The sequence below is a fragment of the Sinohyriopsis cumingii genome, chromosome 6 (assembly GCF_028554795.1).
Source record: "Sinohyriopsis cumingii isolate HCF-2022 chromosome 6, ASM2855479v2, whole genome shotgun sequence".
Taxonomy (NCBI): Eukaryota; Metazoa; Mollusca; class Bivalvia; order Unionida; family Unionidae; genus Sinohyriopsis; species Sinohyriopsis cumingii.
The window spans coordinates 30,938,484-30,956,825 of NC_142966.1; the positions used below are offsets into that span (position 1 = coordinate 30,938,484).

The 18,342-nt window shown below is 32.8% G+C and overlaps 1 protein-coding gene across 3 annotated transcripts in view; it reads right to left on the bottom strand.

Annotated features, from left to right (window-relative positions):
* Window positions 1-18,342, bottom strand: part of LOC149796574 (uncharacterized) — a 137,350-nt gene that overhangs the window by 18,031 nt on the left and 100,977 nt on the right. For all 3 annotated transcript variants that reach the window (XM_089961276.1, XM_089961279.1, XM_089961277.1), the window contains exons 3-10: window positions 17,793-17,987; window positions 15,980-16,117; window positions 14,711-14,851; window positions 13,773-13,913; window positions 12,830-12,970; window positions 12,024-12,164; window positions 7,584-7,724; window positions 7,005-7,128 (exon numbers count right to left, since the gene is read on the bottom strand). In XM_089961276.1, coding sequence (XP_089817402.1) covers window positions 7,005-7,128; window positions 7,584-7,724; window positions 12,024-12,164; window positions 12,830-12,970; window positions 13,773-13,913; window positions 14,711-14,851; window positions 15,980-16,117; window positions 17,793-17,987 — 1,162 coding nt within the window. The remainder of the gene's footprint in view (window positions 1-7,004; window positions 7,129-7,583; window positions 7,725-12,023; window positions 12,165-12,829; window positions 12,971-13,772; window positions 13,914-14,710; window positions 14,852-15,979; window positions 16,118-17,792; window positions 17,988-18,342) is intronic.

Consider the following 18,342-nt stretch of genomic DNA (forward strand, 5'->3'; position numbering starts at 1 on the left):
ATCTCCACAAATATAACACTTACAAATCAAATCAATACAGGTATACAATTTTTAAAAACCCCAAACAATTCTCATGCCAATTATCGTAAGATATCTACTCCAGTATGTCATGAATATATATAGTGTGTGTTTATATTTTATCTACATTTGTAGAGTTTTACCACCATTTATAAAGAACATATTGCATAGATAATTTGTTTCCATAATTGTACGATACATTCTAAGATCAATTGTGATCTATAAATAGGTTATTTGTTTGGATCTGAGTTCTAGATATGCTTTGATTATGAACTTGAAAGGTTCTAGGGAATGAAACTGTTTACAGTTTATAGCAATTTTTCATTGAGATGATGAGTTACTGATGTAGGTCACGTGGGTTTTTACTGCGACATGCAACGCGGGCATGTAATGCCTTATATATCAGGTAGAGAACTATTGTGTCATAGATTAAATAGAGATGTATTGCGACATAGAAACGTTGGATGTATATAGGAAGTGAAAGTGAACAATTATTAATTCATGTTGCTGTTTATGTTCCTATTTCACTTTCCCTTTCCAGACGTATATAATGTTGTGTTTAGATGAGAGGAATCGTTGTTTAAATTATTTATTGGAATTACAAAGTGTGAAAGAGACTGTTGGGACAAAACACCTTTCGGGATTATTGTAAGACATTTTGGATTACATCGCTGTGATACAGCAAGACTGTTGACACATCGGCACATTCACGGTTATTGATAAGCAACATATTCAAGACCCGCAATTCATTCAAAACACTATGAACTTGTGATAACAGTTTTATAATTGTTTGGGATTTCATTCACAATACTGTAAGTTCCTCTTAAATTTTCATGTTATAATTTAGAGAATTGAGATTATTTAATTTTCTCAACTTACAAGTTTTACATTTTCTATTGCTTAGTTTTAAAGCGTAAGGTCGTAACAAAACATTTGGGGGACCATTAGAGATATGAATATCTTTAAAAATATTTCAGAGGAATCCAAATTATTTTTTAAATGTAAATTTACTGTGTTTCGGAGTTTCATTGTCTCTTGTACATATTTAATTTTATACGTTTATGAATACTTTAGTGAAACTGACACACATTTACAATGTCAACAAATGTAATGAATGTTGTCTCAAATCCGGTCAGGGAAGGAGTAGAACCTTCGACAAAGAACGAGTTGCTTCAGATTGCCAAACATTTGTTTCTATTTCGGAGGTAGAAACATCTTCGGTAAAAAAGAAAAAAATAGTTTTGCGCACTACTTTGTTTAAAAGAATTTAATATATAAAATTGATTTGGATTCGATTAGTAATCCTCTACCTGGCTCTGGTGGGAAACCAAGAAAATGCAGTTAAGAAACCAGACGGAGTTCAAGTCAAGAAAGCTTCAGGAAAAAATGATCAAAAGGAAGATAGGCAAATGCAAATTCAAAAGAAGACATAAGAAAGAGAAATGAAGTCAAGAAAGAAGAAAGATAAAGACCAGAGAGACAAATGCAAATTAAAACACATAGTGACGAAAGGCAAATGCAACGAAAACCAGAAGAACAACAAAATTTAGAGAGGGGAAAAAGGTTAGGAATATAGAAGACAGAAAAATATAGATGCAGAGAGAAAGAGAAAAAGAAGAAAGGGAAATGCAATTTAGATCATAAGAATTAGAACATGCAGCGAAAAACACTCCCTTCCCCACCCACCCTTTATATACAAATTAAGTTTTGATATTACAATACATATTAGGTTAGTGCACACTTTTTGGGTAAAAGAAGTAGCTCAATATTTCATCATTTTTAGAAATATCCTGAACATCTGCAATGGCCAAGACAGCTATTTACTAAGTGTATTGTTACGTCTTGGGGTTTCAACTTAGTAGTAATAAGATTAGTAAACTCCAAACAAGTAATCAAGTTTCTCCCAAAAACATTTGTTTTAAATAAAATATAAAATCAAACAAAATGAACGTTTTAAATATGACTTACGGTGAATTAATTCCTAGTAGGTAATCCTAAAACCTCTCAATTGTACTATTAATTTCTTACTAATCTAAAAACTCTTCCAAGGTATTCCGAACGAAGCTCTCAATGAGTTTGTTAGCTACCGTGATAACACCACTACATTTAACAGAATTATTAATACAAATGTTTTTCATTTCAATGTAATCTCGTGAACGAAGACGAGATGATAATTGTAAAACATATTCAAGTCTTGAAATATAATCGCTTAATCCCAAAGTACTGGCTGCTACAATTAATGATTATCCACTCCACTAAATCCAGTTAAAGTATAATTGTCAATCACTATTTTCTTTTCAATGTGTCTTAGGAAAGCAATGATAACTACACAAGAACAAAACAAACAGAGCGAATAGTCAATATAGAGTGTGTTTTGTATATTTAATTTGAGTTGATTGTTATTTTTTTATATTTCATTACATGTTATTGCAATGCAACATTGTATGTTGGACTTAACATTGTCAAAAAAAGGTTTATTTTCTACATCACTTTAATTATTGATTTTTATATTCTGTAAACAACTTGTGTTTGTAATTCTATGATTATTTTGGAATTAATTTCGCAATAATGTAAGTTCTTTTTAATATTTTCACTTTGCATTCTAGCAACATAAATTATTTGCTAAATTTTGCGAAGCTTGTTGCATTTCACTCTTTTCTGTTACTTATTTTAAGAGCATTGCCTCGTAACAAGTGTCAATATACGTCTCAAATAAACAATCTCTAATTCACAATATTCAAAGAATAATTTGAATCGTATCCATTTCCCTTTCGTCAACATAGACGAAGAGTCCTGTTCCGACCTACAAATCTTATTAAACGAATCAAATGCTAACGCATGCGTGTTTGTTCTCTATATGGTACTTGCACTTTGAAACCACGCTTTGTTTAACGTGATCCCAATCATGCTCGCGCCATTCCTGAAATGCTTAGTTATTGATTTCATCTTATCGAACGACCTTCTCATAAATGAGACTCTTGTTACAAAGTTTGCGTGTACTTTTACTATAATATTAACCAATGAAGTAAAAGATTTAAAATAGAACTGCCAGCCTCAAAATACTAAACTAAAACATTTTAGGAATTCAAAAGATGATATATAATGCCTTAACAGCATTTATTGGCTCAACTCGTGAATCTACACGTCATGGTCGGCACAACAAGCTGCTGATTATGGTATATCTCAGGGATTATCTTGAACGCATACAAGTTGGTACCAAGGGCATATTGACGGAGGCTCATGAGTTGTAGAAGAGAAATTAGACAAACCAATATCGAATTTCCAAATGAACAATTGTGCCATAGGTGATGCTCTGCCAAGAAGGTTGGGCAAGATTGCAATAGCCTCAGGAAGCTTACATTAGTTTAAGACTTGAAATATTTGCGTTCTTTGTTATGTCAAAACCTTCCTTCATGAGCAAAATGTAACAAATTTAAAGAGTGCTGCTCAAACAACTGACTAATATCCGTTAACTCTCCAAACCATTTGTTTGTCAATACATCTTTATTTCAGCAATTGTTTGGTAGAAACTCATCTTAGTCTCATACGATCACTTCCAAACTCTAAATTTTGCACAACATAGATGAAACAAATTTCTGAGTAGACTGTCGTAGACTGAGCAGAATCATACTTTCTTCATATGTCTGCTTATTGTAAGAAGAAAGAACAAGCTATTTATGATTGATGCAAGTTGGCAAATAAACAACAGAATAAAGTCAGGGTTATTCCTTATGATCTTAATTCAAATTGGTCAAGCTCATGGACATATAACTGAAAATAATACATTTGTGGCGATCAAACAATCCTCAGTCTGATTTTATCATGAAGAATTATCAACCGATCATGTCGAAATGTTCCGTATCACGTATTGATGATTCTATCTTCTCTATCACTTTTAAAATATTAAGGAACACAGGAGCTTCTACGAGTCTTATATTATCATATATGTTTCCACTCTCTGACAAGTCTTTTTTCTAATGAAACTGTTCTTATTCAGAGAGTAGTGTTCTAATTTGTTAATATTCTTCTCCATTGTTTAATTTGGCATCCAATTCGGCCTCAGGAACGATGACAGCGGAAACAGTGACTTCTTTACCCATCGATGGAATTAATTTAATACAGGGCAATGACCTACCTGTAGATAAGATTGTAGTTAACCTACTTGTAACTGCCAAATCTTGTTTGGATCAGAAAGATGATGATTTATTAAAATAACACAATCATTTATACGCTTCTTGTGCAGTTACTAGAGCTATGACCAAAAAGAGACCCTGAGAATTGTGTCAGTCACACATTTATTTACCAGTCTTTTGATCAGGTCACTTTTGCTCTTCGTTTGGATCAAGCCAATGAATTGATCACGGTAATCCTCTTTTTTCTACTCATTTGTTTAGTTCTAATCAGAATGACAAAACACAATCACTCATTGTCGAACAGGAACAATATCCTGAGAACTCAAATGTGTTTCTGAGGGTTTTTAGCGAAACTGGAGAGACAAAGTACTGGTTGTAATTATTTTTTTATGAAACATGGGGTCATATTGAGAAATGGAGACCACCTCAGGTACTCGCTTGTAACGCCTAGCCAGTGAGGCATAATATTCTTGTTCCAAAGTTATAATGATAGGACTTTCCTAGCCTAGCCCATGAAACGCCCTTCGCTGGTCATTTAGGAGATCCACTAGACCTAGAAACCATTTTTACTGGCCGAAAATTAAAAGTAAGGTTTCTAAGTACTGTAAATCTTGTCACAGTTGTCAAATGGTAGAAAAACAAAATCAGAAGATACATAAGGCTCATCTGTAACCAGTTCTAGCATTTGACGAACCATGTGGCAGAATAATAGAAGACTGTGTCGGTCCTTTTTCTAAGACCATGTCAGGCAATCAATACTTGTTCAGAAATAATGTGTGCATCCCTCCTAAATCCCAGAGGCAAATCCTTTCAGGAATATTAAAATTAAAATCGTAGCAAAACTTTGATATAGTGTTTTACACGTTTTGACTACTCCAAATCAAACCGGTCTGACCAAGGGTCGAATTTAAATTGTATACATCATTAGGTGTCCAGCAGTTTAAATATTCTTCCTATCACCCTAAAGGTCAAGGGACTTTATAAAGATTTCCTCAAAAGTTTTATGAATATGATTCGGGCATATTCATTTGATACAGGAAAAGATTTCGATGAGAGTATTCATTTGCAGTTCTTAGCTGTTTCGAAATCATTTTAAGAATAATTACGTTTCATCCCTTTTGAACTAGTTTTGGGACATAATGTGCATGGACCATTGAAGGTGTTAAAAGAGAAACCTCTTTTAATCGAAGATTCAGAAATATTTTTACTATGTCTCTGATATCAAATACGCGTTGTCAAAGGTTTTTAAGTGGTATGAATTAATCTTCACTCTACTTAGTCAATAATGAAATTAAGGTAAGACGAAACTACAAAAGAAAGACGTATTCAGCATGGTGATAGTCATCAGTCTCTCTTGCCCATATATCACGATCCTTGAAAATTGAAAAGAAAATACGGGCCATAAATCATATCTTTAATACTCCTTGGAGGAGGAAACAGAAACAACTTTGCAACATAAATAATTTAAAGGAGTGTGTTGATGGAGACAGCAGTGTTAGTCTTTCAACCATTGTAGTTGTATCTGTCTCAAAAAGTGAGCATTTAAAAGATGGAATGGAATCTGTCTTCAGTGACGTTTACTTAGCAGTCTTCGGAATTCAGACATATTGAACAATCAAGACCATAATGATCTGCATTTTCAGCCACAGAAAGTGAATTAAAACAGCTGCAATGTGAATATGGGCACGTGTTCCCAGATGTTCTCATACGAGCAAAGAAAATCTAACACTGAAGTTGAAATTGAAGAATCTTCACCAGTGAAGCAGCATCATTACTGAATAAATCCTCCCAAGTAGAAATATTTGGAAAAAAGAAACTCAGTATTTTGCTGGAGAATTTTGCATTGAACCAACAAAAGAAACTGAACTTTCCCCTGTATTCTTGTGATGAAACCAGATAATAATTTCTGTATGTATACTCATTTTAAAAGTTATCAGTGTCACCGAAATGGATTCATTTCCAATACCACGAATCAGGGACTGCACTTACAAATGCAAACTATGTCAAAAGCATGACCTTTTCAAAGGATTTTTTAAACGTTCCACTCACGGAAAGATCGAAAAATAACAAATTGGCATTTGAAAATCCAGATGGACTTTATCAATACAAAGTGTTGCCGCATGATAAGGAAAGTTCTTCGTCAACATTCCAGCTTATAATGAACATGAAAGCATCCATATCATTGTGACACGTATATCAATCACCAGCTACAACAAAACTTAGACAGATTATTGGAAAATCAATCGGAATTTCTTTGATCAATTCAGTTTCATGCAAATTTGACAGTCATTTTAAATGAAAGTCAGTTTTCACATGCTTGTGTTATATTTAGACCATATTATAGGACATGGTGAAATTAAACCTGTAAAAGTTAATTTCTGAATTCTGAATTCCTAGTGCCCTTCAGTTAAATGCATCTAGTGCGTTTTTTAAGTATGGCTGAATATTATCTCATATGTTTCCCATATATTTCCATCATTGCTGACTTTATTTCATTCTTCTGAAAATTAACCAGAGGAGTTCGCTAAATTAAAGGCCATACTTAAGAGTGCGCCAGTTCATTCAGATCAAAATTGCAACCAATTATTTAAAATGTATGTTGATGTAAATGAGTTAGGGATTGCATTCGGAACACTCTATTCCTTTGGATGAATGATATAACTTTATTGATTTTTAGGGATTTAATTCACAATACTGTACGTTGCTAATAAATTTTCAATTTATAACTTAGAGAATAAAATTATCTTAAAATTTCTACTAAGTGTATTTTTTTGTTGCTTAGTTAAGAACATAGAGTCGCAAAACGTATGCAATATGTTTTATTTCTTATTGAAACATTACTTAAATTATTACCTTCGTTTTCTCCTCCCTCTCAAAACGAAAAGGACGATGATTAAAACTATGATCACGATGACAACAGGAACAACAACACCAATTATGATACCACTGTCTGACGGAGGGGAAGACAGACTTATTTCTGAATAAAAGGAAAATTTTAGAATAAAAGCAATTAAAATTTGCGTCAGCGTATAAAAACTTCAAGAAATATTATTTATGTGACAAATATAGTATAAATATTGTCATTTGGGAAAACTGAACACTGTTTTGTATAACCACTCCAATAATACCATGTGGAATTATCGTAACATAAATCACCTACATCGCCATTGAAAATGTAACCAAAGGTTTCTAGATATATATAACCTAGATCGCAATGACACATAAACCTCATCACCATGATATATATTGAACAACATATATAAACTACATCGATATGACATATATCAGACCTACGAAACACGAGCTAATACTAGTAATCCTCATGGAAAGATGTCAATGACGATCTGGAGATCAACTGCATATTACATAATTGTTAACGTTATGTCAGTGAATGGAAAGTGGTCAAAGCAGTTTCAATGTGACTTGGCATACCTAGTGTACACTTCTCATCTTTCCATCCATCTTGACAGCCATCTATGCACGTTCCGTTTATGGTTGAACAACTGTCAGAGCCGTGCATACACTTACCACAGGTTTCATTGCATCCATAACCATATGTCCCTCTTTCGCATTCTAAGAAAGTGAACAGCAAATAGTGTATAAAATATATCGCATCTTATGGGTTCTTCTTTTTTCATTCTACTATTATGACTATCTGGTCTTCAAATAAGTAATAGAAAAGAGCGAGAATAACAAGCTTTGTAAGCTTCAACATATAATTGATTTCACTTGAATACAAAGTGAAAATGTAAAACAAAAAGAAAATTACGGTATTGCGAATTAAATCCTAACTAGAATTACAAACAAAAATCCTAATTAATAATGATCTTTAGTGGAAATACAAATTAAATCCAACGTTGGAAGTGTTACTGTGCCTGTTGTGGCCCATGTAGTGTTGATGTGCCAACGGGGGTTGTATTATCATAATACAGTCCAAGAATATATCCTTAATTGCAATTTCCTATAACGTCCAGTCTATTTTGCCAGGAATGATACTGTTGAGCACTTTCGTTTTCCAGGGGCCAATAAATTTGAATTAAATAATTTGAATGAAAGAAATTCCATCCCAAATGTATCGCTGAGTACAACCGTAATACAGCCGATTCTACTGCGATCTTACAGCAAGTATAATTAATTTCGAGAAAACAATATTATATAGTCCTCGTCTTGACCTCTGGTTACAATTATCATTTTTTATATTTTCTGATACAAAGTTTCGTCCTGGAATTTTCCCAATGTTACAAGATGAAATCTAAGTTATAATTAGAATTCCAATTCTAAAATTAGAATATAAAATTTAGTAAACAGCAGGTAGAACCGGCAGTTCATGGGGAATTTCCAAAGTTCTAGACTGAGATTGAGATAAACATGTTTACTATATTATGTCTACCTACATTTTTTAAAACTCCTGATACATGATTTTATTAAATTTTAAACTATTTTTTCATGGCTATAAATCGTACATAATAGCTTTAGTTCACTTTTGCATACGTAATATGATCTTAAGAGTGTAGTGGTTATATAGGATCTATAAATATATGCTTACATATGTTTTGACACTTATTAATAATAAACTTAATACTTGATGGCGCACATGGCTTAATGTCTCAGTGGAAGATGGGGTTTCGACATTTCAAGAATAATTATGTAACTTCCGATTGGTTGGGCTAGGTCATACGAATAGGCCAAATCGAGGAAAAAGAAGCGGTGTTGTCTCTCACGTGGGGTCTGTTGCGAAATACAGTTGCAATAGATGGTGTATATAAAGAGAGAAATGAGCAATCAAATTCATTCCAAATTTGAAGTCATTCACATTTCTTGTGTTCCTTTTGTAATGTATGCAGACGTATTTTTGCTGTACGTAGATAAGAGGTAAAAGATTGTTTGCATATTTCAGTGGAAATAGATAGTGTTCATTCGTTGCACGATAATATTATTCTATAACTGTAATACGTTATTCGACGAAATTCTGGACAACACCATCTTGATGATGTCAGCGTTGTTGGAGGACCAGAACATTTCCGGTTTTGAAATGTATAAGGAACTTCACATTCATTTACGACCTTTATAGACCTTTATAAGGATTAGTTTCGAGTCATCTCATAAATACTGTAAGTTCCACGCGCATTTTCTTGTTATATCTTTGATATATAAATTGCTTTTCTTAAACGTTTGCAAGACTTGTTGGTTTTGTTTTTTACTCTGTTATTTAATTTGTGACCGTATGTTCGAAACAGCTTCAAAACCAAAATTAATGAGTCAGAATAATACAAATGGAACTTGATTTTTGACAAGGTCAAGTCCTATATACAACTACCAATAGAACATAATGAAAAAAAATAAAAATACTAAAAACAAATACAAATTAAATATATATAACACTCCAAAAATGAACGAGAAGAAAGCATTATGAAGAGAATCTCGTCTGATGATTTCTTCTTAATATATTACCCGATACTATGCTTTTCATGGATTTCAGTATGGCATCAAATACTATATTCAATGGGCAATACCTGAATGCGTTTATATTAGAGAATAAATATATCCAAATTTGTTTCACAAGAAAAAAATATGGTTCGTAAATAATATGATGATATTATAGTCACACTGATATTTCCTCTGGCTCGTTTCAAAATGTTATTGCAATGAAACACATTCTCATATGTTCGATTTAAATAAATATATCTGACGTTATTTACTTCATGAATATTCAAAGAATTTAGCTGCATTACCTATAGAGAATCGCTCAAGTTGTCATTCTGTTCATACGAACTGAGGGTATAATTGATAGATCATAGTCTCCTGCAACGATCTGATTGATATAGGTTGTTATATTATTGTATCTTTTCTAAGGGTTCTTCGATCCCCTAACTTTATCACGAAAAATTGGGACTAGCACGACACATGCAATATACGTTACATTGTCAGCTAAATATTTAGAACACGTACAAAAAAGTAAGCTCACACTGTTGCAATCGTCTTTAATCACATATATTCACTTCAAAATCTTCTTGCACGAAATAAAAAACAACACATTCTGCTAGAATATAGTTTAGTGTAGAGAAGTAGTGCGTGAGTGATGATTTTGCTGCAATTAATTGATGAGCAAACCTTTAGCTTTCACTTAATTGGAACACTCAACGTACCACGTGTAAAATTAATCAGAATTACCTTTAGTAGATAAGCTCATTATTACTGAAATCAACATCATAAAATAACTGACTTAAATTACTTAGACACCTAGACTATAATAGTGCATATAGTGTTATTTAAAATTACGATTAATTCTAGCTTGAATGTACGACGACAAATAAATGTCGAATAATAAAATATAAAACGAATGACAAAGTCCAGCTTGTTGCGCATTATAAGATTTTGCTTAGAATACTGACTACATAAGTTGACACGTTCCTCCCCACCAGCCAGCTTTACTACCGTCCATGCACTGCCCGTCTGTCGCTCAACCAACGAATAATGACCCATTTTAAACAGATAACAACATTTCTTTTTACGTAATAACGCAAATTCCCCTTTCTCATTCTTAGAAAACAGGAAACAAAAAATTTCCAGAAGAGGTGTGCATATCTTTTGTCTTCGTGACTACGTGCTTTTCAGTCACGTCGAAATTCAAATCGAAACTGTTCTTGCAGAATAAATATATATTTATATCCAACAACTCATCTTGCTTGGATTTAGTATTGTTAGGACAATACGTTCTAAAAGGAAATTATAATGAAACTACAGTATATTCAAAGCAACTTTGTATCAAAGCGAGTTTCAAACATCGAAATTGGTGCGCTTATAAACAGGTGGTAAATATTCGCACAGATTATTATTCGATTTATACGATAAACGTTAGAAGAATCTTTCACTTTAGATTGTGCTTTCGTTGCTTGAAGTTCGTCCTTCGCACACTTTTCTTTTACCTTTCACGAACAAATGCAAGCTAAATAGTTCATGTTCTCATTATGCGTAATTCATATTAAAAACCTCTCTCGTTCCTTTTATTTTCTTTTAATAATTAATTTCTGCGACAAGAAAAAATGATTAAGATTTTTCTTATATTATTATCATTAGCATTCTAACAAAGATAATACTTTAATGGCATCGAATCAAAGACGAATTCATTGATAATTAATCACGGCAAAGGCACATAGTAGCACATAATCAGGAAACGTTTGCCGAATATTTTGAGCACAAGCATATAAATTAGCATGTACTGAAATATTCTGAAAATCGAGTATTCCATTACTTCAAACTTAATTTACAAATGCAAAATCAAAAATGTGCATCCTCTTATTACAAAAGTACAGAAACATTTCTTATGATGATTTTACTTCGGCGTTACATTTGTTAGATACAAGCTCAGGAACAAGAGGGCTAAAATAATGACAACGTACGTTTTGTTCCAGATGATATATGCATTTTCAAAATGGAATATGACGTACTCTGTATGAATGTTTCTTCCCGCCATTCAGCTTTACAACCGAGTTTGCACTCTTCGTCAGTCGTTGAACAGCTGTTATTGCCGTTTAAATACATGTCACAGGTACTGTTGCATTTGTACCCATATGATCCTTTCTGGCATGCTTAAGAGACCAAATGCAAAACAGCATTTTAGGATTCACTAAATCTTTCAATTATCTTTAAATAATATTGTATTAGTATTCAGCTTACTTATCCAAGCAGAGTATCTTCTTTGCACAAGAAAACTACATGCATTATGAACATTCCGAAAGTGTACTAAATGTAGATGTCCAAATATAATGTTTTATAGGCGATGTACTAGTCGTATGTGCATATTTATTATGATTTTAACAACTTACAATTTGGTTGCGATTATATCTGCATTTTCAATTGAATGTTACATACCATGTTTACAAGTTCCTCCCTGCCATCCAGCTTCACAACCGACCTTGCAATGTCCGTCAATACCTGAACAGCTGTTGTTGCCACTAAAACACATTCCACAGGTTTCATTACACCCGTAGCCATATGCTCCTTTATCGCACTCTATAAGAAAATGAAATACAAAGTCACATTTTGAAACTAACACAAATTGCATATTCGTTAGAAAGAGGATATATGTGTTTAGTAATTTGTCATCAGAGTATGTTTTTGTGCAAAGAATATTTAATTTCCGAAAATCCAGATTCGTTGTTGAAACATTCGTTCAAATATAATACATTTCGATCATTATTCTGGGGTTTTGAGCAGATTTAATTTGATAATCACAACATACAATTTGTTATTATAATGGAATATACCACGCACGGTGTACAATTACTCCCCGTCATCCTGTTTTTCCAAATGAACTGCCACCATCCACCTGTCACTGCACATTTGTTGTTGCCGCTAAACCACATGCCACAAGTGTTATTAGACTTGTCACTACATGTTCGTCTTACACATGCCAAAAAGAAACGACATACGACACTACATCTGCGAAAAATCCTAAGTTATATTTTCTTTGAAAGAAACAGTAAATGAACATTTCACCCATACTCCTTGTAAGGTTTGTCTTGCTCTAAAATTAAATTACGAAACATCAGGTTTTTATTGTTGAAAAATATAGTGCATTTTTAGTGGATTCAACTAATATTAAGTGCAAATTTATTTTGAAAATGAAACGTACACTCTATTCGAGACTTTATCCGCATTTTCCGAATGTGACATACCCTGTTTGCAAGTTTCTCCATGCCATCCAGCTTCACAACCGAGCTTGCACTTTCCGTCGATCGCAGAGCAACTGTTGTTGCCACTAAAACACATGCCACAAGTTTCATTACATCCCTGGCTGTATGCTCCTTTATTGCATTCTAAAGGAAACAAATTATTTCACTGTATTTCAGGATAAACACCATTCTTACTTTTTTTTAAAGGAACACTATATAAGTATTTTTCTTTCCCATCCCTGTAAAGTATGTTCTTGCGCAAAATATTTTAATTCTGCAACTCGTTGACTTTGTCACTAATAACTACACAAATAGAATGCATACCGGAAAATATACTTGTATGATGTACAGATTTATTGTGAATATGACAACTTGCAGAATGTTTGAGATTACAGCTGTATTTTCCGATGAAATGTGACATACCATTTTTATACGTTTTGCACAATCATCCACCTTCACAACTGACCTCGCATTATTCATCAATCGTTGAACAGCTGTTGTTGCCATTAAACACATGCCACATGGTTTATTGAAAATTGTATTACCTAAAGATGATGTCACATATTTGGTTCCATTTTGAATACTGTATATGAATATACGGCTATGGAATCCGACTGTTCCTATCTGCTATGCAGTACTCCGTATGCTCTTACATCGCATCCTTAGAGGAAACAATATACTTCACAACATTTTAGGATAAATGCACTTTTAATACTTCCTTTGAAAGAAAGGCTCGAGGAACACTATATATTCCCATCCACACGGAACATTTTCTTGCGGACAAAAGCGAATGTTTAAATTCCAGAAACGTATTGCCTTTCTTAACAATATCTAAATATCCCATTGCAAATAATATAATATTAGAATGTACATATGTTCCTTTCATAATGACAACTTACATATTGTTAGAAATTACAAATCCATTTTCAGATGGAATGTGACATACCCTGTTTACAAGTTCTTCCCTGCCATCCAGCTTCACAACCGAGCTTGCACACTCCGTCAATCGCAGAGCAACTGTTGTTGCCGCTAAAACACATGCCACAAGTTTTATTACATCCCTGGCCGTATACTCCTTTTTCACAATCTAAAGGAAACAAATAATTTCACTTTATTTCAAGATAAACACCATTCTTACTTTTTTAAAGGAACACTATCTAAGTATGTTTCTTTCCCATCCTTGTAGGGTATGTTCTTGCGTAAAAATATTTTAATTCTGCGACTCGTTGACTTTGTTACTAATAACTTCACAAAGATAATGCACACCGGGAAATATACTTGTATGATGTACAGATTTACTTTGAATATGACAACTTACAGAATGTTTGCGATTACAGCTGTATTTTCCGATGAAATGTGACATACCATTTTTACAACTTCTGCGCTGTCATCCACCTTCACAACTGACCTCGCATTCTTGATCAATCGTTGAACAGCTGTTGCCATTAAAACATATGCCACATGGTGTATTGAAAATTGTATTACCTAAAAATTATGTCACATATTTGTTTCCATTTAGGATACTGTATATGAGTATACGGATTTGGAATCCGACTGCTCCTATCTGCTATGTAGTACGCCGTATGTTCTTATATCGCATCCTTAGAAAAAATAATATATTTCACAGCATTTTTGATAAACACACTTTTAATATTCCCCTTGAAAGAAAGGCTCGAGGAACACTGTATCTTCCCTTCCACGTGGAATATTATCTTGCGGATAAAACAAATGTTTAAATTCCAAAAACGTATTGCCCTTGTTAACAATATCTAAATATCCCATTACAAACAATATAATATTAGTATGTACATATGTTCCTTTCATAATGACAACGTACAGATTGTTCGAAATTACAATTCCATTTTTATATGGGATGTGACATACCCTGTTTACAAGTTCTTCCCTGCCATCCAGCTTCACAACCGAGCGTGCACTGTCCGTCAATCACGGAGCAGCTGTTGTTGCCAAGAAAACACATGCCACATGTTTCATTACATCCGTACCCGTATGTTCCTCTCTTGCAACCTAACAAAAATACGTTCGAAAATTATAGGATAGTGACAAGTTGTAATTTACCATGAATGAAAGGTTATATGGTTATTGTACCTTTTGATAACACATTCGTATTTATTTATGAGGGAAAAAATGAAATTCAGAAAATCCAGACATTTTGCTGAACGCAAATTTAGAGAGATAATATATTCATTACATTATATTACCTGTAATATTTCGAAAAGCAAACCTCCTGAACACTTTGGAAGGAAAGCAATTTTTCCTAAGCGTCTTAGCTCATTTTAACGATTGGGATTGTTCCTTCTGTAGAAGTAAAATGAAGTTCTTACTCCTGTACAGGTAAATTTTGGTCTCACATTTCATCTATTTGGATTTTCCGAAGATTTATATCACCTACTTTCTCATCCGAAAAACTGTAGAGAGTAATATGCAACGTTCCCGCATATCAACAAAATATGGTGAATATTGAAAACAATCATCGTTATTATGTGATATATATAGCATGCCTTTTAATTTTCATTTAAATGAATGTTTTTTTAGACAAAACTATTAAAATTAGAAATTCTTTTAAAAACTATAAACATAATTTATGAAAATAATATATTTCAATCATTATAAATGATTTCAGTATTTAATAAAAGTTCTGAAAAGTAACACGGGAACCAGCTACCGTTACACACAACTAAGATAAGATCCATCAAGGCTAAATTCCATTAAATATTTTCCTCTAAGAACCACCAAGGCTGCATTCTTGTAAATATTGTCATCTAGGAACCACCAAGGCTAAATTCCTTTCAATATTTTCATCTAGAAACCATCAAGGCTAAATTCCTATAAATGTTTTCATCTAAGTACCATCAAGGCGGAACTCCTTTAAATATTTTCATCTAAAAATAATCAAGGCGGAGGTCCTTTAAGCACGTTTTAGCTTGTAACTAAAACATACGAAGAACTGTGCTCTAATCAATTTGTGGAGAAATCTATATAACAATAAAGACAATAAATGATTGATAATTTTGCTTTTCACCAATATTATCTTGAAAGTAGGTTCCCCATGTTATTTTGTTTGAGTTTACTCGAATGATGGAATCGACGGTAATTAGAAATAACTTAGGAAAGCTTTTCTTAAATAAGACATACCATCTTTACACGTTATACCACTCCATCCTCTCTCACATCCCTGTGTACAGTGTCCGGTTGTATTACAACTAACGTTGCCATTAAGACAGTTCCCACAAGTTTCATTGCATGCATCGCCAAATGTTCCTTTCTGACACTCTAAGAAAAAGAATTTATATTACAAGTATTTCAAGGTTTACATATATCGAATAATGTCTATCACTACGTTATGAAATTGTAATAATAAACTGCCTGTTCAATGAAATGACAACATTCAAGCGATGTACCTCTCCGGAAACAGGCTCTTAAATTTCATAGCATCATAATCGAGAAAAGGGTGCTGTATCGACTTAAGGTTAAAGAATCTTATACATGCAGAAGCAGACCTGTATTTGATTATATATATATATATATATATATATATATATATATATATATATATATATATATATATATATATATATATATATATATATAGACAGAGAGAGAGAGAGAGAGATAGATAGATAGATAGATAGATAGATAGATAGATAGATAGATAGATAGATATATGGGGGGGTGACTATCATGAGACTTCATCATATAAGTAAATACAAAATATAATCCAGGTCGTAACTTTTTACGTTGACGATGATGTAGATTCCTTGTTGGAAGCTTTCCATGCCTGTATTTAGTTTTATTTTAAGATGCTGATGCCTTGGACGTTTGGTAACTTTTTGCAACATCATGAAAGGCGTAATTAAAACAATTCGCTGAGACATAAAAGAACATGTCCGATGTAGACTAAACGAAAGATCAGTATGTAAAGTATATACAGGTATTTTGAAAACTGTATTTTGATCCAAATATATGATAAATCAAAAAAATCTTCTCCTATTTCCCGGTACCAATCACTACTACCCTACATGACACTAACATCAAAACAGCGAATATTATAGTTTGAAAAAAGACGCTTTTATATTACTTTCTCAATATGTAATGTTGGTTGCTTATGTTTATTTATCCTTTCCTCAGTTATAGGATTATTCGCTTTGAAAAAGATGACTATACTATATTTTCATACTGTCTCTCTTCCCTGTCATTTATAATTGCGTACATAATTCAACGTAAAATGAATACATCTCTCCCGTGATATGTGCCTCTCATTCAGAGGCGAATATACGCTATTTCACTTGAAGTGTATAATTAGGAATTGATATCATTGCCCAATTCTTTTCTAACCATTTCAGCAGAGATAGAAAACATGCATTATTTCCATTCAACGCTAAATTCTAATTCTTACTTTGTGAATTTACTGATATGTGTTGTCACTTTCAAATTTAAATCCTTCATCGACCCGAATGACAATGTCTTGTCATCATAACGAGAAGAAATATTAGAAGCCAAGTGCAGAAATACAAATTGTACATTTCAGAAATTACACGACACTTTGAAATTTCATTTTACAAGTTCAGAAGATATACTGTATTGGTCTAAAATTTCCTTTATAAAGTCAGATCAACATAGACGAGAGATTATTAGATTTAATCATCGTCGTCATGAATAAAATATCCGAATAATGAAAAGGAATTTTGTAACAAAATTTTTTTAACTATCGAAGAATATACTTTTAATCGGAGAAAATGAAATGCTTAAATGTTGCAATAAAAATATACAAACCTCTTTTGTGGAGGAATGCAAAATAGTAAATTAAATCACATACATTGAATAAATTACATTCTCATTGAAATTGATTATCCGAACAACGGCGAGCAGAATACAAAGTATTAGGTGTATTGTAATTCCATTATCAAAAAAGATATAATTTTGTATATATCAATGACAATATACTTACCACCTTCGACCACGACCTCACAAATAACAAGGATGTCCTCGTTTTGTCGTATCACTGACACGAAACGGGCTAAAGAATCATTAACTCTAAATGTGTGTGGAGCTTTGACTGGCTGTACTTCTACTAACGGTTGATTCGCAGTCCATGGCTTCGAAACATTGCCGATGAATACCTTGAAACCGGAAAGTTGACTCACTAAAGTAGAAATGGTCTTTTTAGAATAATTATTCAGATTGTTTTCAATGTATATGGTTACTTTAACACATATAAGCATAGGCAAAGTTGCGTTATATACAAATGTTTTGTTTCATGACAGTTTTTCACTGCTTATAGATATATCTAATATAGGTATTTGAAACGGTGGAATTCTGTATGAGACACGTAGCATGCATACCCATGTCTGCAAAAAGGGTGTATATATATATATTGCTTCACTGTTTGTTATCTTCATTTATTATGATTTACATATATTTATTGATACATACACATTGGCAAAGATACATACACACTGGCAAAGATACATACACATTGGCAAAGATTACTGGAATTA